The sequence below is a fragment of the Onychostoma macrolepis genome, chromosome 15 (assembly GCF_012432095.1).
Source record: "Onychostoma macrolepis isolate SWU-2019 chromosome 15, ASM1243209v1, whole genome shotgun sequence".
In the NCBI taxonomy this organism is placed as follows: Eukaryota; Metazoa; Chordata; class Actinopteri; order Cypriniformes; family Cyprinidae; genus Onychostoma; species Onychostoma macrolepis.
The window spans coordinates 27,008,260-27,034,371 of NC_081169.1; the positions used below are offsets into that span (position 1 = coordinate 27,008,260).

Consider the following 26,112-nt stretch of genomic DNA (forward strand, 5'->3'; position numbering starts at 1 on the left):
TTAATCACATTTTTTTAAACTGTGGAAATAAATTCTGTTCTATGCTAATAGCAGACAAATGCTGTCAATAAAACGTATTTAGTCCAGAATAGTCATTTTAGTCATGATCATCACTGAAACATGCTTGTACTTTAAATGAAACTGTAGAGAGTAAAAAGTATGGTTTTTATAGTATACTTTGTAACCAAGTAAAATGTATCCATTTCAACAATACTTATGTTTTTTGAAAAAATATATCTATAAATCAAATGATGGTTTAGCAAGTACAAAACAAAATTTTAGTTACAGGAGTACAAAATCTCTGTACACACATTAGCACAAATGAATAATTGCATGTGTTCTTTTTAAAAGCAGAAAACAACAAAGCTATTATCTTAAGATCTCATTAAGTCCTTACCTGCTTTGATGGAAATACCACACAAATATTATTTGCTTTACAGCTTTGCCCCAAAGAACAGCGACACTGATCTATCTTGAAGGTTCTGGGTTGAGTGTGTAGTGGGGAAATAAGTATAATTTCCCTTAAATACCTCCTGGTTTTCAGTGCCTACACAAAATGGGTGTGTGCTCTGTGTCTGAAAAAGAAAAAAAAGAAAGGGGCGGGGCTGGAACAACTGGAGTGGAGGTTAAAGGGTTACTCCACCCCAAAATGAAAATTTTGTCATTAATCACTTACACTCATGTTGTTCCAAACCCGTAAAAACTTTGTTCGTCTTCGGAACACAATTTAAGATATTTTGGATGAAAACCGGGAGGTGTTCTGTGAGATGACTGTCCCATTGACTGCCAAGTAAATAACACTGTCAAGGCACAGAAAACTATTAAAAAAAAATAGTCCATCTGCCATCAGTGGTTCAATCTGAATTTTATGAAGCGACGAGAATACTTTTTGTACGCAAAGAAAATAAAAATAACTACATTTATTCAACAATTCGTCTCCTCTCTTTCTCTCTGTGTCAGCGTAGCGCCATTTTGGAGAGCATCCGATGAACGCAAAGTGCGTACTATTCTCTGTCATCAGTAAGGCATGGATACACTGTTTCCATTCAAATCAAAGCGTAAATAAACGTACGCATCCATATACTGACCAGGGCTGGAAATGGGGTTTGCAGGGGACGGAGTACGGGGACTGAATTTCGAGGGTGGACAGCGTTTCATTTCCAACTGGTTAGGTTTATTTGAAAATTAAAGTGATTTCTACATTTTATTCATTCAAAAGACGACGAAAGCGATCCCAGTTCTGCATATAAACGTAGCGCTGTGTTTATGGTTCGCTGCACAATGCAGTCTTTTGCCATTTAATACCTGCAGACTGCAGCCAATAGAAATGCTCCTCTATCGCTGCGCGTGCTGCTCCTCACAGCACAGACCGTGAAGGCAGACTGCAGTTGTTGTCATTCATTGTAACGAACAAAGTGTAGAGACGATGTAAATGGTATATTCAGTGTGCAGTGTAGAGAGCTTCATTCATTAAAATGGAAGTTTGTGAGATAGCGATGAACGGAGGGTAACAGCTTTTTAATGATTGTAGAGAGTTTGCAAATGTGAAATATACAACAGTTCATACATTTTTGATTTTATACAAAAGTTAATATTAAGTGACTTACATTTTAGGAACACTAGATTTTTCTCTATTTCGTCAACAAAAATATAGTTAAAAAACAAAGTCACAGCTGAGCCTCTGCGCAAGTCTTTGACACAGCTGACGCTGTTTCGTTTATGAATGAATCTTTGCTTTTGAACAAATCTAGTGAGTCAATGATTCAATGACCCATTCATAAAGAGAGTCACTTGCTTCGTTAACTAAATGAATCAGCCGTTTGAACGAATCGATTGAATGAATGATTCAGTGACAAAGACAGTGACTTGATGCCACCTACTGGCAGTTTCCGTTTCATTTTTAAAGTATAAATTGATTCATTTAATTCACTGAAATTTATATATTTAAAACATTAATCTCATAACATTGTTATTATGAGATGCATTAATGCCACCTCTGAGTCTTGACAAAAATTTCTTAAATTCTGTAAATATTCTTTAATGCCACATTTGTGCTGCTCTGTGCCATGCAAAGATGAATTGTTGATGCTGATTTTTTGACTGGAAACGTATTCTTCCTGATTGTTATTGTTATATCTTATTATTTTAATTGAATTTATTGTGTAGTTAAAATTTTTTGATAAAAGTTTATATATATAAAATTTTTGACACAAAAGATGACATACATTTAATAAAGTCTGAAAAATGGCATTACAAAGGTTTAAAAAAAAAATAAAAAAATTTAAGCATAGAGTCCTCAAGAATGTAATATTAAAAACTAACTTCAAACATTTTTGCAACGTAATATGTGCAAATTCACACACAACGTATCTTTAATTTGGCCAGAATTGCAGGTGCTTGTCTAAATATACAAGAAAGTTTAGAGAAAATATTAAATACGTTGTTAATGAATGTTATTATAGATTATAAAGTGTTTTATAATTAAATACATATATCGTTGCGTGCACTGTTCACCTAAGGTTGTAAACCTAAGTATACTTTGGCTTTTAGGATTACTGTGGTTGTATCCGTTGTTAGAGGGCGCTGTTACATGTAAAAAAAAAAACCTGTGTGAATTTTCAGTGAAGAAGTGAGAAGTACACGACATATGTGCCTTGTCCAAATACCCACACTTGCTGTCTTGGCCACTTGAGAGTGCATGCGTGCGACAGGAAGTAAGTGCGCAAGACTGTCCCAGGTCTTAAAAACAGCAAAGTGCAGTGCCCACTAAATGCAATGCACACTAAATCCACACTCCAGAGCGGTATTCGAGGCTTGGTGTATCCCACCAGGCATCATATTCTGGAAATAAATCGTGGGACTTTTTGCCGAGATCTCGCTTTTATCCAAAGCGACTTGCAATTGGGGATACATAAAGCGATTCTTCTTAAAGAGGCAAACAGACACAGGAAGTGTTCGTTATACCAAGTTTCGGGCATTGTTCAAATAAGTACAAGCTAGAAAGGGAAGGAATAAATAGATAAAGAGAGAGACAAAGGGTTTGTTTTTTTTCTGTTTGTTTTTTTTATTTAGGATGAAGTCAAGTACAATAGCGCGTGAAGGCAGCATAGCATTCATGGGAATTCTTTTGTCTAAGAAAGGAATCGGTCAGACAGAACAGAGGATGCGGGCTGTAAGGGAGATGAGAAAGCCAAAGGTGTTATCAGAGGTCAGAAGCTTCTTAGGTTTGGTAAGTTACAGCAGCAGATTCATCCCGCAGTCTTAGTTCAGATCCAAGAGGAGACTGAACACTGAACACTGATATTCCCAGACAGAAAAAGAGGCCCTGTCACTCGTGGCCAAAAATTTGAGCTGGTCACTGACCACAAAACCACTAGAAGCCATATACAGTCCCTGCTCTGAACCCTGTGCCCATGGGTCCTTCGATTACAGCCCTACAATTTCAGAATTGTATACCTACCTGACAGTCCAATCAGTCAACAGTTTGGGGAACATCAAAAACTGAGAGACATGTTCACAATTCAGAGGAATATGTCAGGTTTATCGCAGTGAGTGACGCCTAATGTTCTGACTACTAGAGAGGTAGAGGAAGCCTCTGAGAGTGACCCAGAATTGAAAGCATTATTTTTTGCAGTTAGCATCTGTGAACAGCATCTCTGGTCCAAAGTGTGGTGGCTGGGTATGAATAAAGCAAGTCATGTCATGGGTGCCAGGTGGTGTCCAGGCCAGGCCAGGCCAGACTAAGACCCTAAAGATGGACCCTGGCAGGACGTGGCCATAGACTTGTTAGGCCCACTCCCAACTGGTCATTCTATACTTGTTATGGTAGATTATTATAGTCGCTACTAAGAATATGATATACTGACATCGACAGCATCAGACAAAATCATAGATAGCTTGGAGTTTATATTTAGTAGACATGGCCAACCTGTCACATGTAGGTCAGAAAATCTGAACAGTTCAGTGTGTTCTGCGAGAGCAATGGCAATATACATCTGAGAACCACTACCAAATGGGCTCAGGCTAACAGGGAGGTGGAATGCCAAAACTTGTCGTTAATGAAAAGAATCCAAATTGCACAGGCAGAGGGACTTAATTGGAAAAAAGAGCTGAGGAAATATGTCACTGCATAGAAGCATAGAAGCAACAGGAAAAAGCCCAGTTGAACTGCTTTTTAATAGGAAGACTCAAGGAAAGTTGCCCAAACTTGCAGTTGCATGCAAAGATCAGAAATATGCGATAGGGGTGCAGAACAAAAAACAAGAGCAAAGAGATATGCAGATAAGCGTCGGAGTGCACAGTACTCAAAAGTAAATGTATGTGACACAGTGCTTGTGCAACAAGAAAAGATGAATAAATGCACTTCATTCAACCCAATACCACACCAGGCTGTGAGCAAAAATAGAAATCAAGTGATTGTGGAATCACCCACTATAAGATAGACGCGAAACACTACATGTCAAAAGATTCAACATTAACGAAACAACTGATGTAGAGACTGAATGTGAGCAGACAGATCGGAATACGTAGAGCTACATTGTCCTGACTTTATAAATATTTTTGATTCTTCATTTTCTTTTCTGGCGATGCTCCTGCTTGACGCTCACGCATTGCTCCTGCTCCTGGTGTGAATGCACTCATCTAACAACTAAGCACAATGATGTATCTTATTGGCATCTTATTCGATTCACATCAAATTGCAGGTGCATCTCAATAAATTAGAATGTCGTGGAAAAGTTCATTTATTTCAGTAATTCCACTCAAATTGTGAAACTCGTGTATTAAATCAATTCACTGCACACAGACTGAAGTAGTTTAAGTCTTTGGTTCTTTTAATTGTGATGATTTTGGCTCACATTTAACAAAAACCCACCAATTCACTTATCTCAACAAATTCAAAGAATTTGCGAGATATAAACTCAAAAAGTCAAAGTCAAAGTCTGTTTTATTGTCAATTCTGCCACATGTACCGTACATACATACAGAGAACTGAAATTTCGTTACTCTCTTACTCCCTGGTGCATACAGATAACACTAAGTACTAACAGTAGAACGCATAAATACAGATAAGTACAAATCAAATATATATATATATATATATATATATATATATATATATATACATATATATATATACACACATACACACATATATATATATATATATATACATATACACATATATATATACATATATATATATATATATATACATACACATACACAAACACAAAATGCAATTATTACAAATATACAAATAAGGACATGTAGAATAAAAATAAAAATAAAATAATATAAAATGGATAAAGTGGCATAAGGCACATGGTAAATAGAGTGCAAACCAGTGAGATAGACAAACAAACAGTGCAGACTATAAATGGTATAGTGCAAAGAGCTTATTGAGACTATTTTTTAAAGTGACGAAGAGCATTCTTTTATTCAGACTGACAGAAGAGGTAGTTGAATGAGGTCAGTCCAATGCTGTACAAAGTGACTGGTGCTGATCACAGTGTGTGTATGTGTGTGTGTGTGTGTGTGTGTATGTGGGTGGTGGTGGTGGTGGGGGGGTGTCAGAGTTCAGTAGTGCGTGGGGTAAGAGAGGGGAGGGGGGGCAAAGACGGGAGGGAGTTCAGCTTCCTGACAGCCTGATGGATGAAGCTGTCTTTCAGTCTGTTGGTCCTGGCCTGGAGACTCCGCAGTCTCCTCCCTGATGGTAACAGTCTGAAGAAGTTGTGTGTCGGGTGTGTGGGATCACCTGCAATGCAGAGAGCTTTGCGGGTGAGACGGGTGCTGTAGATGTCCTGGAGGGAGGGGAGAGAGACACCAACGATCTTCTCAGTTGCTCTCACTATCCGTTGAAGGGACTTGCTGCAGGACGCGTTGCAGGCGCCATACCACACAGTGATGCAGCTAGTCAGGATGCTCTCGATGGTGCCTCTGTAGAAGGTGCACATGATGGGGGCCGGGGCTCTGGCTCTTCTGAGTTTACGGAGGAAATAGAGACGCTGATGTGCTTTCTTGGCCAGTTCTGCAGTGTTGTTGGTCCAGGAGAGGTCCTCTGTGATATGTACACCCAGGAACTTGGTGCTGCTCACTCTCTCCACGGTCGCACCATTGATGGTCAGAGGAGCATGCAGAGAGTGCACTCTCCTGAAGTCAACAACAATCTCCTTCGTCTTCTCCACATTCCGAGAGAGATTGTTGTCACTGCACCACTCGGCCAGGCGGCTCACCTCGCTCCTGTAGTCTGTCTCATCTCTGTTGCTAATGAGACCCACCACAGTCGTGTCATCCGCAAACTTAATGAAGAGGTTGGAGTTGTGCGACGGTGTGCAGTCGTGGGTCAGCAGAGTGAAGAGGAGGGGGCTCAGCACACATCCTTGGGGGGGCCCCTGTGTTCAGTGTGATGGTGCTGGATGTGTTACTGCCGACCCATACTGCCTGAGGTCTCCCGGTCAGAAAGTCCAACAGCCAGTTGCACAGCGACGTGCTGAGCCCCAGCTGGGCCAATTTATGAATGAGCTGATTTGGGATGATAGTGTTGAATGCTGAACTGAAGTCTATGAACAGCAATCTGTTTAATGCAATTACAACTCGTAATTGCATTAAAGAAATTACCTTTTTATTTGTTTATTTATTTATTTTAAGGGGCTTCCATACGAATATTACCCGTCTGTAAAAAAAATACAAATTAATAGATTTACAGATCGCTTGCAACTTTCACCCAGTCCGTCAAAGAATGTCATTAAACATTGAATGTCAAGAATGTCATGGTAAAATATGTCATTTTTGACAGAAATTAAAACAGTGACTTAAAACATACCAATTGTTCAGCTGATGAAACGTCTTTCCAGAAAAAAAAAAAAAAAAAGTTCTGTCATTGTCTTCCCACTACAAATCCCATGTTAAAATTTAGTATCCAAAATTAAATAAATCTACAGGTCATTATCATAATGGAAGACAATTTAACCTCAAAACTGATGGGATGGAATAAATCATACAATGTTGATTTTCAGATCAAGTCAAGATTAATGAGAGCAAAACCATTCAATAAATGTGTTGAGATGATTTATGGTATAACTTGTCATAAATTCTGTTTTTACATTTGGTGTTTTCTAACCTCCCTCTGCTCTATGATCCTGACAGATGAACCCAACACAGCAAAAAATGCAGGGTAGAGTGGTTCAGTGAATGAGGTCTGGACTCTGTGTAGTAGAGTCATTGTGTCAGAAATCCTGTAGAAGCACAGAGTTCCTGCTCTGTGATCCAGATACACTCCTATTCTAGAGACAGGAGGCATACGGACCTGTTTTTTTTTTACATGCATACAATCTCCATGATATTTTGTCCAAGCCAAGTTTACAGTTACAGTGGGGCAAAAAAGTATTTAGTCAGCCACCAATTGTGCAAGTTCTCCCACTTAAAAAGATGAGAGAGGCCTGTAATTTACATCATAGGTATACCTCAACTATGAGAGACAAAATGAGAAAAAAAAATCCAGAAAATCACATTGTAGGATTTTTAAAGAATTTATTTCCAAATTATGGTGGAAAATAAGTATTTGGTCAATAACAAAATTTCATCTCAATACTTTGTTATATACCCTTTGTTGGCAATGACAGAGGTCAAACGTTTTCTGTAAGTCTTGTTGCTGGTATTTTGGCCCATTCCTCCATGCAGATCTCCTCTAGAGCAGTAATGTTTTGGGGCTGTCGCTGGGCAACACGGACTTTCAACTCCCCCCAAAGATTTTCGATGGGGTTGAGATCTGGAGACTGGCTAGGCCACTCCAGGACCTTGAAATGCTTCTTACGAAGCCACTCCTTCGTTGCTCGGGCGGTGTGTTTGGGATCATTGTCATGCTGAAAGACCCAGCCACGTTTCATCTTCAATGCCCTTGCTGATGGAAGGAGGTTTTCACTCAAAATCTCACGATACATGGCCCCACTCATTCTTTCGTTTACACGGATCAGTCGTCCTGGTCCCTTTTCAGAAAAACAGCCCCAAAGCATGATGTTTCCACCCCCATGCTTCACAGTAGGTATGGTGTTCTTTGGATGCAACTCAGCATTCTTTCTCCTCCAAACACGACAAGTTGAGTTTTTACCAAAAAGTTCTATTTTGGTTTCATCTGACCATATGACATTCTCCCAATCCTCTTCTGGATCATCCAAATGCTCTCTAGCAAACTTCAGACGGGCCCGGACATGTACTGGCTTAAGCAGGGGGACACGTCTGGCACTGCAGGATTTGAGGCCTTTGTTACTTTGGTCCCAGCTCTCTGCAGGTCATTCACTAGGTCCCCCCGTGTGGTTCTGGGATTTTTGCTCACAGTTCTTGTGATCATTTTGACCCCACGGGGTGAGATCTTGCGTGGAGCCCCAGATTGAGGGAGATTATCAGTGGTCTTGTATGTCTTCCATTTTCTAATAATTGCTCCCACAGTTGATTTCTTCACACCAAGCTGCTTACCTATTGCAGATTCAGTCTTCCCAGCCTGGTGCAGGTCTACAATTTTGTTTCTGGTGTCCTTTGACAGCTCTTTGGTCTTGGCCATGGTGGAGTTTGGAGTTGGACTATTTGAGGTTGTGGACATGTGTCTTTTATACTGATAACAAGTTCAAACAGATGCCATTAATACAGGTAACGAGTGGAGGACAGAGGAGCCTCTTAAAGAAGAAGTTACAGGTCTGTGAGAGCCAGAAATCTTGCTTGTTTGTAGGTGACCAAATACTTATTTTACCGAGGAATTTACCAATTAATTCTTTAAAAATCCTACAATGTGATTTTCTGGATTTTTTTTTCTCATTTTGTCTCTCATAGTTGAGGTATACCTATGATGAAAATTACAGGCCTCTCTCATCTTTTTAAGTGGGAGAACTTGCACAATTGGTGGCTGACTAAATACTTTTTTGCCCCACTGTATCACTGTTTCCATAAATCCATAAATCATGTTATCTTGTCAGTCACATGGTCCGAACCCTCTTGTAGAACATAAATTTGGACATGATTTCTATAACAAGACTATGATACATTTGACAAAGAATTGATTGGAAGAAACGTTTAAAGCATGATTTTTCAAACTCATACATACCAAACACGAATATGAATCCTTAAGCTATTCAATAGTTATTAAAAAGACATACACAATATGTGATTATAACACGATAGTCAATTGTGTGGGTTACATACATGATATGGAGTTATGCATAGAAATGATTAGCTGCTCATAAGTCCTTTTAAGATGATTTTAGGTGCATATGTGTAGTCCTGTGTAGAACATAAGGCAACAAAGGAATTTCAGTCTGGTCTGTGTCTTGGGTGGGGCGACCCGCCCAAGAAAGTCTGTAGCTCGTGATTTCTATCACAGATTTACATGTGACGGTCACGCGGTGTGTCTCTTTGGCCATTAATCTTGATTACTTGCCCCCAAATTTGATGATCTCCTTCCTGGTTGGACTTATTAATAAGTATTCTTTTGTCTTAATGTTCCAAGCTGTTTTGTGAAAGAGGCTTGCTGGTTAGGCTTTCTTCAGACGGGCTGGCGCTAGGGATCTAATTTATGACGTCCTGTTGCCTTGGGCCTCTGTGGAATTTCGGCTCCTCATGTTTCCATGTTCTGATCGAATCTTAAATTAGCCTGATTCATTCTGATATCCTACACATATATTTTGGATCAGTCTATTACTGGTCAATGTGAACTTCTCATGCTCTATTATCCTGATAAATGAACCATGTCCAACCCCAAATGCAGGGTAGAGGGGTTCAGTGAATGTGGTCTGGACTCTGTGTAGTAGAGTCATTGTGTCAGAGATGCTGTAGAATGACAAAGTTCCTGCTCTGTGATCCAGATACACTCCTATTCTAGAGGAGGGGACAGCAGGGACTGAGGCTTGCTTACTATCATGAACGAAACAGAAATTCTGCTGATAGCGGGACAATCTCCATGATTTTTTGTTGAAGCCCAGTCTACAGTCATCACTGTTTCCTTTACGACTTATTCCTTTGTAACAAACTGCTATAACGCATTCATTCCCACTGCACTCAACCTCCCAGTAACAGCAACCGTACAAACCCTCTTTACACAAGATGTAACGAAAGTCATCGAATCGCTCTGGGTGATCAGGATATTTCTGAAGTTTATATGAATATGCTTTTCTGTTCTTTTCTGATAGTTTGAGATTTTTGTGTGCTGTGTTTGGATCCAAGTTAAGTTGGCAGAAATCTGAGGAAGAGTGAACAAAAAACAAGTATTGAACAAAGTATAGTGGTTCCAAAATGGTCACATTATAACAGATCATATACACTGATACTAAACAATTAATGAGTGTCTGCCTTGAAGAAAATGAAGTAAAACTTACGCTGCAAAAAATCATTTTGGGTCTTTGGTTCTGGAGGCTTTGCAACATGGACATTTGACACTGAAGAGACAACACAAAAGAAGTGCAGTTAATTTACTGCAACAGAATATGCCTGACAGTAAAACTTATTAAAAGATTCAGACCTTCTCGAGAAATTCTGGCTGTTTGCTGTTGACAGACGTCCTCCAGAACCTCACTGAACGCTGAGATTGAAATGTTTTTAAAAGACAGATGAGTGTGTTGAGTGATGCTGGGAACATCTTCAAATGTCGGTAAAACACACACAGACTGACAGCTCTGAAAGGAAACAAATACAGCACTGCTTGTTATGTACAGTACAGCCCCAAATCAGAAAAAGTTGGGATGTGTTGTATAATGCAATTAAATCAAGAATCTGTGATTTGTTCATTTTCTTCAACCTGTTAATTCTATTATAAACAAAAGATTTTCATTGTTTTCCCTAATCAAAAAAAAAAAAATTGTATTCTTTGTATTATGATTTTGATTGCTGCAACACACTCCAAAAAAGTTGGGACAGAGGCATGTTTAACACTGTATGACATCAACTTTCCTTTTAATTACAATGTTTATTAGTTTGGGAGCAAAATTTTTGCCCAGTCTTGCGTGATTCAAGACTTCGGCTGCTCAGCAGTCTGTGGGTATCGTTGTCTGATTCTCTTTTTCATGATGTGTCATACATTTTCAGCAGGAGACGGATCTGAACTGTAGGCAGGCCAGTCAAGCACAAAAAGCTCTTGTCTAAACCACGCTGCATAACGAGAACCATTGTCTTGATCTAATAACCATGGACATCCCATGAAAGACATCATCCTGATGATAGTATATGTCTTTGTACAATCCCAATATATGCCACCATGTCAATAGCCCCGTTTACATGGAGCATTGTATTCCGATTATAACCAGTTTGAAAGTTCAATCAGAATGAAAATGCTCCATGTAAACACCTCAATCAGAATAAAAATGCTCAAACATTTTAAAATTTTAGTCGGATTGAAAGGGGTGGAATTAATAAACATTTTCATTAGGGATGCACCGAAATGAAAATTCTTGGCTGAGGCCAAAGCCGAACAAAATGAAACACTGGTCCGAAGCTCTTCTTCTGTCCAGGCTGAACTATTGCAGTGCTCTCTTGGCAGGTCTTCCAGCCAGTTCTATCAAGCCTTTACAATTAATCCAGAATGCGCCAAAAAGAATGCACGTCACACCTCTGTTTATCAATTTGTACTGGCTACCAATAGCTGCTCGCATAAAATTCAAGGCATTAATGTTTGTCTACAAAACCACCACTGGCTCTGCACCCCTTTACCTAAATTCATTACTTCAGACTTATGTGCCGTCTAGACGCTTACGTTCTGCAAGTGAACGTCGCTTTATTGTGCCATCCCAAAGAGGCACAAAATCACTTTCACAGACTTTTAAATTAAATGTTCCTTTCTGGTGGAATGACCTGCCCAACTCAATCCGAGCAGGTGAGTCCTTAGGCTACAACCAACTGTATTTAATGTATTGTGCCCAAAATGTAATGACCTTTTTTTTTTAAAGATATATGAAAATATTTTAACATAGTTGCTATTTGCGCATTCAGTTGATCATCAATTTCTATCCATGCAGCCTTTCTATGGAGTTTTATGACAGCTGTACCTTTTATGGATATTAGTAGAACATTAAAACATTACAATCTAAAATTGCTCTTTAAAGCATTGAAGCATTAAAAACACTAAATTAAAAGTTAAAATCACTGAATTAAAAATGAAAATAAATAATAGAAATCAGACTACATTTTAACTGATAAGAGGCCTATTCAACCTATTAATAGATCAAATTCAGTAATCACCATATTAATGATGCCTAGTTTACATAGGCAAGCAGATGAAGCAGGAATATGAACACAATCCGCTTAATGGTTCAGTGTTTTCCTTATAATGGTTTTCTATGGGAAACCATTTCATGTGAAACTTTGCATATTGTGTTTATATTCTGGGTTTATCTGCTTGCCTGTACAAAACATACATCATCAATAAGGTGTTTACTGAATTTCACCTTTTAATATCTGCGTTTTACTACATTAATACTAAATGCAATCTGCGTAAAAATAACTGGTGGTCAGTGGAGCAAAGCTTCATTTTGCCCTCCAGGTGGGTTTTCCTATAAGGGTGTGACGTCATGTGAAAACGTCTCCAGTTACTGTCGTAACCTTGGTTCCCTGAGAGACGGGAACGAGACATGGCATCAGAAGCTGAAACTTTTGGGACTCCATTCCTTCCTAAACCTACCTGAAATCTTATTGCACAACGCCAGTGAAGTTGCAACTCTCACTGGCCAATGCCAGCCAAGATGGCGATTAGGGGCATAGATTCCCGCTTAAGGATCCAATCAGGTCACTCAGAATCCATGTCCGTTAGCAGGCCTTCTTGTTAAAGGAGATGCTGTGCCGTCACCCTAAGAAAGGCTAGGACATCATCAGTCACCTCAAGATGTATGCACAAGTATGTAATATGACAGTACAACGCAGCATGTGAATGGCGACGCTGGGCACAATAATAATAACAGTATGCCAGCCACAGTACAGCAACACAGTGTGACAGTACAGGCACGATAGTACCGCATATCACAGGGCTCGCCTTGCTGGTACTGAGGGGGGCACCACAGTCTGGATACAGTGATAGCCCCGCCCCCGAATTCCACCTATACGACCTAGTCGAAACCACAAGCACAGTCAAGCAGCTAGCGGTTGAAGGCGAGGCCATGGGCCGTATTCACCGACAGGACCTGAGAGGCTAAAGACCACACGTCCAAATTGTAGAATCTGGCAAAGGTATTGTGTGAAGACCATCCAGCCGCCATACAAATGTCTTTGATAGAAACGCCCTTAGTCCACGCCCACGAGGAGGCAACCACCCTTGTTGAATGGGCTCTGACATCAATAGGACATTCCATTCCCTGGCTAGAATAGGCCCAAGCAATCGCGTTATGTGACCAGACCCAGCTGGGTGCCGCGTTGGTACAGGCACGCTCTCATCGAGACCGAGTCCAACTGCACCCCCAGATACTTGATCGACTGACTGGGGTGTAACATGCTCTTTTGTTTGTTCACACAGAGACCTAAACTCTCCAAGTGAAGCAACAGAGTGCGTTTGTGGCTGTTGAGCACATCCTCCGAATGGGCCAATACCAGCCATCCAGATAATTCAAGATACGTATTCCGCTCGCACTCAGAGGGGAAGGTAGATCCATCCAAATGTGATCCACACATTTCGTTAACGCAGGGGAGTAAGCATCGCCTGATACACGGGGGAGCTGTGAGCCCAACTCTATCAACAGCACCCCGGCCGAGCGCCGAGTGTGTGCAGCCGCTATCGCTGGAGGAGGAGAAAAAAGCTCTTTTTGTGAGGATGTCACAGACTTTATTATTTTCTGAACATTCACAACAAAAACGTTCTCGTAGTCGCCTGTAACCGTCAAGGGGACTTTGTGAGAACATCTCGGACATCTCCATGGCGTCTCCAAAGAGGCACTGCCATTGTGTGAAGCGCCGAGATCGCTTCTCCCGAGGCGGCGTAAGCCTTGTTCCCCATTTGTTGCTTGGCCCAGGTGAGAATACGGACGAGCTCATCCTGGAATGAGCCGTGTCACTCCACTTCAGAGTGTGGGCCCAGTACCTCTCGGACGCCGTTAGGACATCGCCTCGTCGAGATTGCTCGCTGGCAGTAGTGGGACGTTGCCAAGGGAAATCACCGTGGGCAATGTTCCTCTGGGCCCTAAGCACCCGCACTGAGAATTCCTTGCAGTGCGGGCAGCCCAACCCGGTGAGTGCTGCCTCCGCATTGGCGAGACCCAGGCACAGGATGCAGAACTCGTGGGTGTCCAGGGCCTTGATGGGTCCCAAACACAGCATGCAAACGTTGGACATGCTGGAATGCCGAGAGGGAAATCCGTCTTCTTGCATCTTCTCCACAGCTGTCTTGTGTAGGATGCGTGAAAAAGGAAGATTCTGAGCTTATGCTGCCAAGACGGCATATTATATAGCGGCGGCAGCAGCCCCGCCCCTAATCGCCGTCTTGGCTGGCATTGGCCAGTGAGAGTTGCAACTTCACTGGCGTTGTGCAATAGGTTTAGGAAGGAAGGGAGTCCCAAAAGCGTCAGCTTCTGACGCCATGTCGAGTGAACAGTTCTGCAGAGGGAGCTATCAATTAGCCAGCTTACATTTGATTTACAGTTACTGCTATCATAAAAATACACTTATATGTAGGATTAAAATTCTACATGTCACATTTAATGTCCAACAACAAATATTTTAGCAGAATGCATATTTTATTCAGAATTATTGCGCTATTATTCTTTTTTTGCTCCGTCTGTGTAGCGTGCATGCGCGCATCAGCACTCGTTCACTCACCCACTCCTAACAGCAAAATGGATATATTTGCATGACTTTCTAACATTTACAGGTGAAAAATATACCTGTGAAATGTCAGTTATGCACTGAGGAAAACACAACGTCTCAAATGCATTAAACAGCACAAATATTTGCTGTTTGCCATGGGGGATCAATTTAATCAACATTAAGGGCTGTTTAAGAATAAGCGTGCACATCAAATTATCCTGACTCACTGAACCTGGATCGAATTAGTGAGATTGCGTGAACTTAAATTGTTATTTATGAAACCGCTATAGCCCTGATTGATTTGTTAGGTTATTTCAAGTCACGTTTTGGACTTTAATCCCCGCTTTTCTGAGCATCTTTTATGAAACTTAATAAAAGTAAAACAGAATAAACAAATCACAGATTCTTGATTTTACTGCATTTTACAAAACATCCCAATGTTTTCTGCTTTGGGGTTGTAAAAGAAACTCATTTAAAATGTGAAACAGTGAGTTAGTTTATAAATATGGTGGTATATTGTAATGAATGGACCTGTATTACCTTCATACAATGGATCTGATCATCAGTAATCAGAAGTGTCTCAATCTCTGTTTGTCTTTTTCTGAGTTCTGTCAGCTCTTGATCCAGATGTTTGTAAAGTTCCTCGGCTCGATCTATCTCAGTCTTCTCCTGAGCTCTGATCTGTTCTTTAATCTCAGAGCGTTTCTTCTCCAGAGAGCAGATGAGCTCAGTGAAGACCTTCTCAATGTTCTCCATGGCCTTTTGTGCTGAACTCTGTTTGAGACAGAAAACTGTGATCATGCATTGTCATGACTCAATTTAGCACAACATCCAAAATAATGTAGTTTATGTGAGCAATTCTGGTTTTGTAAATCCTATAAATGGTCACCTCAGTCAAATGAAGCTGCTTCTATTCAGTGCAGTTTAGGTAGACAGTAAACTAGTGGCTGCCAAGCTCCAAAAAGTGTCAATAAAACCACCATGAATTGTGTGCCAACCTTTATACATAATATTTTAATGCACTTTTTGCTTGAAATTTATTGGTCAATCTCTGCCTTCCTTAAATGTAAAATATCTACTTTTGTGTTTCATATAAACATTAATCTTTAAATAAACTAAAATACCCTTAACGGAACATACTTTAAGAAGCTTCACAGCTTCACTGATTTGCCGTTGACCTCTCTCTCGTTCCTGGATCAGCTTTTGACACACCACATTTATCTCCTTTATCTCTTCCTGAGGATGTTAACATGCAAAAATTAATACAATAATATGTAAAAATAGGCATAAAACCTTTTCAGTCTGATAGACTCTGGTAAGAGATCTAACATGTTGAAATGAAACTTATGCAATATAATAATAAATAATAATATATTTTATAATATATTTTATGCATGTTTTTATTGTTGATATTACCTTTTTACTAGCCCATTCTGAATCCACATACACCACACTGTGTCCTTTATGATTATCAGTACACATGCAACAAATGCATTGACCATCATCCTGACAGTAAATCTCTAGAGGTTTCCCATGACTGAGGCAGATGTTCTCCTGAATGTTTCTGGAGGCTTCCACTAGTCTGTGCTTCATAAACGCAGGAGATTGATAGTGAAGCTGCAGGTGAGTTTGACAGAAGGAGGCCAAGCACTGCAGACAGGACTTTACAGCTCTGTTCTTCTCTGTAGTGCAAACATCACACTCCACAGCAGCCGTTTGTAGAGACGTCTTCTGCAGCGTCTCCATCATCTCAGCTATCAGAGTGTTCTTCTTCAGTAGAGGTCTGTGACTGAAGCTCTCTCTGCATTGGGGACAGTGGTACGGCGGCTCCTGCTCCTTCTGCTCCCAGCAGTCAGTAATACAGCTCATACAGTAACTGTGTCCACAGGGAATCGTCACCGGCTCCTTCAGCCGATCCAAACAGACTGAACACATGAACTGATCCTCATACTGACACGCTGCAGATACAGCCATTTCTTTTGCAGTCTTCTCAAAGATGAACAGATTCTCAGCCTCTATCCTGTAAAAAGGGCTGTTTTGCCAAGAAAACATTTGTCAAACATCTTTTATCAGAATTCCAGTAAACATCAATAGGAAAATGGATGGACAATCTATATGTAGGCTAGTCTACCTAAAAAGACACATTCTCTTTTGCATATTTACTTTATAGTTTTATTTCATTTGAATACATTTAGTGTCAGTCTGATTTATTCACATTCCAGCCATACACAGTGAACAAACAGGTGTTTAAAAGTTGAAAAAAATAAAACTATACTCTATAAAAGATTTAACAAATTCCAGATACCTAACCAAACATTAATTTGAGTGAAAATTTTCCACAACTAATGGTAACAACCTATTTAATCACAGCTTTTTAACTGTGAGAACAAATTCTGTTCTATGCTAATCAACAGCAGACAAATGTTGTCAATAGAACTTGTATTTAGTCCAGATCAGTTTTTTTCATGATCACCATAAAAATATGAAATGTGTGGTATAAGTATAGTTTTTGTAGTATACTTTGTAACCGATTAAAACTATTCAGTTTCAAAAATACTTTTGTTTCACGAGGCCTGTTACAAGATACAGACGTAGAACGCTCTACTACACACACGCACGCACGCACGCACGCACACACACACACATAATTTCACGTAATTTCTTTTTAAAAGCAGACAATATGACAAAGCAGTAATCTTTGGATCTTTTTAAGTCCTTACCTACTTCGACAGAAACACAACTCAAATATTTTTAGATAGTTTTACAGCTTTTCCCCAAAGAACAGCGGCGTGGATGTATTGATGTTGAAGTACGCGTTTAGTGATGAATTAGGTTTCATTTCTCTTGAATTCAAATACTTCCTGGTTTTCAGTGCGTAAACAAAATGGGCGTGTGTGCTGCGTCCCAAAGGAAAGAAAGTGTTATAATACCAACTACGAGAAATAATAACTTAAGAAAGAAAGAAAAAAAATAGCATAAAGGTAATCTATTCAGAACTATAATTATCCCATTCCCATTTCAAAACAAAAGCACTTATTCATAAAAACAACATAGCCTTTCTCACCTTTAAAATCTAATAGTTACTAGTATGGAGATGATGACAATAAAGTTTGAATGAAAGAATTGGTGATAATACAGCATAATAAGAGATTTACAAGCAATTTTTAAGGCTGGTCACTTTTGTCTGCGAACACCAAAGGATTTTCAGCACAGCAAAGCTGAAAGAATCAGCTCAAGAGTTGTAACAAACATCAATACAAAAAGTTTATTATCCTAACACAGATCTTCTCATATTAAAACATCTGTATTATCGGTAACACTTTACAATACGTGACACTAATATGCATTAATTCATGCTTAACAAATGCACAGATAATCATGAGTTAATGTATAACTCATGAAGAACTAAACCATTTATTAACAATTACTGCATCAGCAACAAATTAACATTCTATATGATTCATAGATTAAGTAATCAATAAATTGTTATTAGTTAAATGTGTCATAAAGTATTAATTCCCTAATGACATATTATATTAACTAATAGTGTAAATTCTTATGTTAATTACCACAATGGGTTCAAGCATGCATTTCAACTTCCAGTTGTCTGCTTTAATTAATCATTAGCTAATGATTTGCATGGGTATCATTATGGTGTCACTTTACTTGTTGAGGCACATGACTAACTAACTAATTCAAAATCTAGAACCACAATGACATATTACTTAACAATTAGTTAATAGTTCTGTGAAGTAAAGTCATAACATAATGATACCTTTACAAATAATTAGCTAATGATTAATTAAAGAAGACAACTGGAAGTTTAAAGGCATGGCTTCGACCCAATGTGGTAATTAACATATGAATTTACTTCATTAGTTAATAAAATAAGTTATTAGGTAATTAATAAATTATGACACATTTGACTAATAACAATTTATTGATTACTTAATCGTTGAATCATATCAAATGTTCATTAGTTGCCGATGCAGTAATCATTAATAAATGGTTTAGTTCATCATGAGTTATACATTAACTCATGATTAGCTGTGCATTAGTTAAGCATTATTTAATGCATATTTGTGCTCCCGTATTGTAAAGTGTTACCGTATTATCTATAGAATTCCTAAGAGGAGGGGAATGCTTTCTTCAACAAGTAAGAAAGGTCAGGCCTGCTCAAACATTACTTCGTTTTGCCACCTGTAGAGGACAGAGAAAGAGAAGAAAACAGAAAACCAACAGCAAGTACCTCAAACAATGAGCAAAATGCTCTTAATTACCATTACAATGCAAACTCTCTCATACACACAGCCAGAGGCACACCACAAGAATCACCAGTCCTGTACAAAGCCACAATGTAACACACAAACAGAGAAGAACAATACCACGCAAATAACAAAAACAAACGTACAATGCAAGCAGTATTAAATGCAGTTCAGTGTGTTCAAATGACTAGTGCTTGTTGAAGCAGTTGCAGCGTGCTTCAGAAACCCTCCGCCTTCCCCAGCACCACCTGTATAGATCTGCTACGGGGTGATCATGTATGCTATATATCAGTGGCGGCTGGTCAATAGGGGGCGCTGGGGTGCCGTCCCCATCAAGTTAACCAGGAAAGAAGCCTACTTCAACATGTTAAAAATAAGTTAAATATATATCGCAAAATAATCACAAAATAGCATTATTTAGCAATACTATTCGACTGGTAGTCATGTTAGCACCTATTAAAAATAAAAAAAAATAAAAAGTGTATTTCGTTTGTTTTGTGTGTGCAGGGCGCCAGACAAATGGATGTCTATTAGGTCTGTAAACTTTTGAAACGCATGTGACTTGAGGCTGAGCTCTAATTGGCTGGCTTCAGATTGGCAAGACCTTCCCACTTTTGATTTTAGCTAATTAATACTGTTTTTAGATATTTTGGCCTCATGTGATTGGACTGTTCTCGACGGTCAAACAGGCGCAATATCTCTTCCAAGATGAAAGTAAATTCAATATTATCTTCCTTTCACAAGGGGTTCAAATGAAGAAAAAAAATACAGATCATGAAGCTTGGACAGAGTTGGCTCGCTGGATGCGATGTAAGTCATGCCTTTTATTGTTTTCCGTTTGTTTTTTCAAAGTCCTGTCACCAAAGCATTGTGAGCAATGACACAGAAGGTAACTGAAACATAATAATAATAATAATAATAATATAGTGTCCCTTCTTCAGTTGGACATACATTCAGTTATGTTGGACAACTTGACAAATATATTGTCAATACCATTAAAATTAAGATTAACCCTTTGATGCACACGCTATGAAAATTAAAATGACCAGTATTTATTTCCTATGTTATTTCATGCTTCGCTGGGCATTTTTTGGTTTATCTTTTGAAATCAGTTTATTTCAGCATTTAATATTCCCTGATCTATAAATTCCAGGATCCATGAATATTGAAAATATCTTTTTACAATGACCACAAATTAATATTTTGTTTTTTTCCCTAGATTTTGTGTTACTACATCAAGTTTATGAAAAAACTAAAGAATAAGGACATTTTGTTAAAATAATTATTTTAGCAATTATTTAGACCAACACATTTAACACTTTAAATATGTTTATTTGCCATTTTGTCACACATAACTTGCGCATATCACTGATAACCGATAACACTGAAATTGAACTGTCTGTAGTGAATTGTAGTGAATGTGGCCGAATAGATGAAAATAAAACTAACAAAATAAAATCACACAGGTACAGCGCCATCTCAAACTGCCATTTCAGTGCTTACAGGCCTCACAAATGACAACTACAGGTTTGTGCTCCTTGCAAACAGGCCTGACACTGAACACCAGTCTGTCTTTGGCAGCTGGGCAGATCCTGCACCTCTTCCTCTTCGATTGATCCTTCTGTCTGATGTATACCTGTGGCCAGGTGGTGGCTGTTTTGTTTTTATCCCACATCTTCCCATTGCCTCTGTAACATGGTTTTGAAGTTGGGCCTGCCCTCCAAGCACCTCTTCATATGTGGCATGACAAGCTCTTTGACCAGCTCCTTGATGAATAGCCGTCATGCATTGGTCACACCACCCATGTAATCAAGGTGTTGTGCAGTGAAGTTGGTGTAGGCCAGGTATGGTCAGCGTCAGAGTTTTGCTTCAACCTTGATAAAACTCACCTGCCTCTAGCTTTCCAGTAACCCTTAGACCTTGATTAGCTTGTTCGGGTGTGTTTGATTAGGGTTGGAGCTGAAGTCTGCAGGACTGTGGCTCTCCAGGACCAACACTGGCTGCCCCTGGTGTAGGCATTGAGGGTGGTAACATCCAGCACATTGTACCACAGAACCATGGGCCATCTCCATGTTCTCCGCTTACATGAGTAGGTGCAAACCATTTTTACTCGATCTATTGGACTGGGTCTGAGTTTCCTCTTCGAAGAACTCATCAGACAAGTCTTCAGTGTCATCACAGAGTCTTCTTCATCAAGGAGAGCTGGATTTACACCCACAAATCCAGATTGACCCTGTGGCACATAGTCTAGTCATCAGCAGATTGAACGGTAACACTTAAGAATACTGTTCCTTCGTTAATGAATAACTACACAGGAACAAGTGACTAATGGACTATTAACATTGTAGTAACTACCATTGCATAACAAGAAACTCTGATTAATGATTTAGTACCTATTAGTGCTCAGTTGAAACTGGTATTCACTGTTAGCTTATCAATAATTACTTTTTTTATATATATATATATCCTGGAGAACTACTAAGAACTACTGTATACAGGTTCATAATTAATGTGAATTATGAATAATGTATAATTAATTCTAAAATGAAGATCATGGTAACCCACTAGTAATGACTCAAGAATTACCAAATTCTTCCAAAGCAACTACTAATTACTTGGATCAGTAAAGTAAAAAGCATCATAACTCCCTAATATTAACTGACGTCATTGTAAGCTTTTGAAATACAAGGTTTTGGATAGTAATGACTGGTGTGTTACTACATCCTTCTGAAGAAATTACTAATTATTTGGATCAGTATTCTAAAGTGAAGTGTAACCCACTAGTAATGATTTAAGTGTTACCAAATCTAGCAAAATGAATTACTAACCAAAACCTTACAAAAACCTCAAAAGTTTAGAATAACGTCAGTAATTACTAGGGAGTTATCACGATCTTCACTTTAGAATATTGATCCAAAAAAATTGTAATTCCTTTAGAAGGATGTAGTAACACCTGAATAATTACTGTACTTTACAGAAACCTCAAAAGCTTACAATGATTTCAGTCATTACTAGGGAGTTATCACTTCCTTCTGAAGAATTTGGTAATACTTGAGTCATTACTTTAGAATTAATTATACATTGTGTATTATTCATATTAATTATGAACCTGTAGTTCTTAGGGAGGTATGAAAAAATAATAGTTACTGATTAGCTAATAGTGAACTACCACATTTGACTAAGCACTATCAATTACTAATTCATTAATCAGTTTCTTGTTAGTTTCTAGTTACTAAAGTGCTAATATTGTGTTACTCATGTGTTGTTGTGTAGTTATTCATTAATGATGGAACAGTATTCTAAAGTTTTAACGATTGAACCTGTGACACATAGTCTAGGTCATCAGCATCAGATATTTCAGACTCTGAATCAGGACTAAGAATTGTCTGATCCTCCTCATCACGCAGCATCTCTACAAACATTCAACCGTTAATCTAGAATGTCTGGGATCAGTCATACTAACACTCTCTATAAAGAAAATCAAAAGAAAAATGTTCAAATGCACATCAAGCAGTTGATCCACGTATACACTGATTATATATTGTCGCTGTCAGACAGAAAGCTTGTATGTCCAAAACCATTACTTTTCAGAAACACTGACAGACATAAAGGGTGACCAACAGCACTGATTTATGACAAAAAACAAAAATGATGAAATATGGATGAAAAATGGAGATACAAGGTTTCTGCCTGACAGCAATGATTTATACTTGTATATAATATATTATTTTGACTATTATTTTGTTGACCTAGCTAACATCAGTTAGCTAAAATAGAATATGTCAACAACAAGCTAGTTAATAGTATTGGACATTTCAAGGTCAAGGTAACCTTAGCCTAACATTAAAATATTATGTTGTATATAATATAATATAATATCGTTTGGTCTCGTACTGTATCGCATATCTTGTCAGTGTCTGCGCTTGCTTGGCCATTTGTTGTGATAAACAGGAAAGTGTGTTCAAGCGCCAGCAGAAAACAGTGTAAAGAAATACTCTTTGAGAGAAGCAATCTATCTATAGCTTTTGTACCTTTTACTTCTAAGAGTGTAAAGTGAAAAGCATCATAACTCCCTAATATTAACTGACGTCATTGTAAGCTTTTGAAATACATGTAAGGTTTTGGATAGTAATGACTGGTGTGTTACTACATCCTTCTGAAGAAATTACTAATTATTTGGATCAGTATTCTAAAGTGAAGATTGCGGTAACCCACTAGTAATGCTTTAAGTGTTACCAAATCTAGCAAAATGAATTACTAACCAAAACCTTACAAAAACCTCAAACGTTTACAATAACGTCAGTAATTACTAGGGAGTTATCACGATCTTCACTTTAGAATACTGATCCAAAAAATGTTAATTCCTTTAGAAGGATGTAGTAACACCTGAATAATTACTGTCCAATACTTTACAGAAACCTCAAAAGCTTACAATGTTTTCAGTAATTACTAGGAATTGTGTATTACTAATTATTCAGTAATTACTAGGGAAGTTAAAAGCAGCTCGTAAGTGTATTTACTTGTCGTGTGAAGCTCTCCTCGTGTGAAGACCGAAGAGTGTAAAGACCATCGACTCTACTGTGCGACTCCACCGGGCAGGAACACTGGCAAGGGATATAAGTATCGCTTTTTATTTATCCTCTTTCCTACTACTTGTTTCACTTCTGTATTAGTTTTTATAACCAATTCTTACTGTGTTTTCAGATCACTACTATCACTACCACTCGCAAACCACGCATCACACACTGTAGACAGCGCAATTCTGTAGACAGACCCCTCCAGGATCACTAGGTAACTTTGTGGAAGAATTAGATTTGTTGCTCTCAACCTTTCCTGAGGTTGGTACTCCCTTAGTTATACTTAGGAGACTTCTAGATAAACCTCAGGCTGCAGACTCTTAGAGAAAAATGGCCGTTTAGACCGGATTTAGACTGTTTCATAGTACTGAGACTGCTCTCATTAGAGTTACAAATGACCTGCTCTTGTCATCTGATCATGGCTGGATCTTTCTATTAGTACTGCTGGATCTTAGCGCTGCGTTCGACACTATAGACCACAACTAGAAAACTTTGTTGGCATTAATGGCTTAGCATGGGTCAAATCGTACTCATCTGACCGCCATCAATTTGTAGCACTGAATGAAGAGGTATCATATCGATCACAAGTGCAGTATGGAGTACCTCAAGGCTCAGTACTAGGGCCGTTACTTTTCACGCTTGTTGCCCTTAGGAAATATCATCAGGAAACACGCTGTTAGCTTTCACTGTTATGCTGATGATACTCAGCTCTATATTTCTTCACGCCCCGGTGAAACACACCAAATTGAGAAACTAACGGAATGCATAGTGAATATAAAAAACTGGATGAGTAATTTCTTACTGCTAAATTCTGAAAAAACAGAGGTGTTAATTATCGGACCTAAAACCCCAAAATGTAATAACTTAGAACACTGTCTAACACCTGACGGCTGCTCTGTCAATTCTTCGTCATCAGTTAGGAACCTAGGTGTGCTATTTGATAGCAATCTTTCCTTTGACAGCCACGTTTCTAGCATTTGTAAAACTGCATTTTTTCATCTTAAAAATATATCTAAATTGAGACCTATGCTCTCAATGTCAAATGCAGAAATGTTAATTCATGCATTTATGACCTCAAGGTTAGATTATTGTAATGCTTTATTGGGTGGTAGTTCTGTTCGCTTAATAAACAAACTACAGATGGTCCAAAATGCAGCAGCTAGAGTTCTTACTAGAACCAGGAAGTATGACCACATTAACCCGGTTCTGTCAACACTGCACTGGCTCCCTACTAAACATTGTATAGATTTTAAAATCTTGTTAATTACTTATAAAACCCTGAATGGTTTAGCTCCTCAGTACTTGAGCGAGCTCTTATCGCATTATAGTCCTCCACATCCACTGTGTTCTCAAAACTCTGGCCGTTTGATAATACCTAGAATATCAAAATCGACTGCGGGCGGCAGAACCTTTTTCTTATTTAGCGCCAAAACTCTGGAACAATCTACCTATCACTGTTTGGGAGGCAGACACACTCTGTCAGTTTAAAGCTAGATTAAAGTAATACGCTTCTAATATTCAAATCCGTTAAAGGATTGTTAGGCTGCATTAATTAGGTGAACCAGAACCAGGAACACTCCCCATAACACCCTGATGTACTTGTTACATCGTAAGAAGAATGGCATCTACGTTAATATTGGTCTATTTCTTTCTTATTCCGAGATCACTGTTGCCACCCGATCCAGTCCGTATCCAGATCAGATGGTGGATCAGTACCTAGAGACGACCTCTACAGCCCTGAACATCAGCGGACTTCAGGACACCTAGATGAGCCCCAGAGACAAATCTCCAGTGAGGACTTCATTACCTAGACAGCCATCGGGACAAGACCACAGGAACCAAATGAGTCCTTTACAAAATCTGACTTTTCTGCAGTTGGAATTGAACTGCCATTTTGTCTGGTCAGAGGAGAACTGGCCCCCGACTGAGTCTGGTTTCTCCCAAGGTTTTTTTCTCCATTCTGTCACCGATGGAGTTTTGGTTCTTTGCCGCTGTCGCCTCTGACTTGCTTAGCTGGGGACGCTTATTTTCCAGCGATGTCTACATGATTGCACAGATACTATTTAAACTGAACTGAGCTGGATGATTTTACATTATTGACACTATTTTCCTATTCTGATATTGGAAAGTTGCTTTGACACAATCTGTATTGTTAAAAGCGCTATATAAATAAAGGTGACTTGACAATATGACAAAGCAGTTATCTTTGGATCTTTTTAAGTCCTTACCTACTTTGACAGAAACACAACTCAAATATTAAATGCTTTACAGCTTTTCCCCAAAGAACAGCGGCACGGATATATTGATGTTGAAGTACGTGTTTAGTGGTGAATTAGGTTTCATTTCTCTTGAATTCAAATACTTCCTGGTTTTCAGTGGGTAAACAAAATGGGTGTGTGCGCTGCGTCCCAAAGGAAAGAGAGAGTGTTATAGTAACAACTACGAGTGTTAAGAAAAAGAATTAATAAATAAATAGCCTAACGGTAATCTTCAGAAATATAATTATC

General features: G+C 38.8%; 1 protein-coding gene and 1 long non-coding RNA gene across 4 annotated transcripts; one reads left to right on the forward strand and one right to left on the reverse strand.

Annotated features, from left to right (window-relative positions):
- Positions 1–6,390: 6,390 nt before the first annotated feature.
- LOC131520357 (tripartite motif-containing protein 16-like) lies at positions 6,391–17,618 on the reverse strand. 2 transcript variants are annotated; one of them, XM_058744536.1, is made up of 7 exons: positions 17,484–17,618; positions 16,180–16,795; positions 15,904–15,999; positions 15,304–15,537; positions 10,505–10,658; positions 10,362–10,421; positions 6,391–10,225 (listed from the first exon to the last, which is right to left on the reverse strand). In XM_058744536.1, exons 2-7 carry the CDS (start codon positions 16,735–16,737, stop codon positions 9,636–9,638), a joined length of 1,692 nt encoding a protein of 563 aa, XP_058600519.1. In that variant the 5' UTR covers positions 16,738–16,795; positions 17,484–17,618; the 3' UTR covers positions 6,391–9,635. The 2 variants fall into 2 exon arrangements, with proteins under 2 accessions (XP_058600519.1, XP_058600520.1); XM_058744537.1 differs by having other exon boundaries at positions 17,488–17,603.
- A 2,152-nt stretch (positions 17,619–19,770) lies between these two features.
- Positions 19,771–25,785, forward strand: LOC131520380 (uncharacterized). Of its 2 annotated transcripts, none has more exons than XR_009266046.1 (3): positions 19,771–19,838; positions 20,495–20,555; positions 23,562–25,785. It is a non-coding gene; the product is annotated as an uncharacterized LOC131520380 (long non-coding RNA). The 2 variants fall into 2 exon arrangements; XR_009266047.1 differs by lacking the exon at positions 20,495–20,555 and having other exon boundaries at positions 23,562–23,648; positions 23,733–25,785.
- The last annotated feature ends 327 nt before the right edge of the window (positions 25,786–26,112 follow it).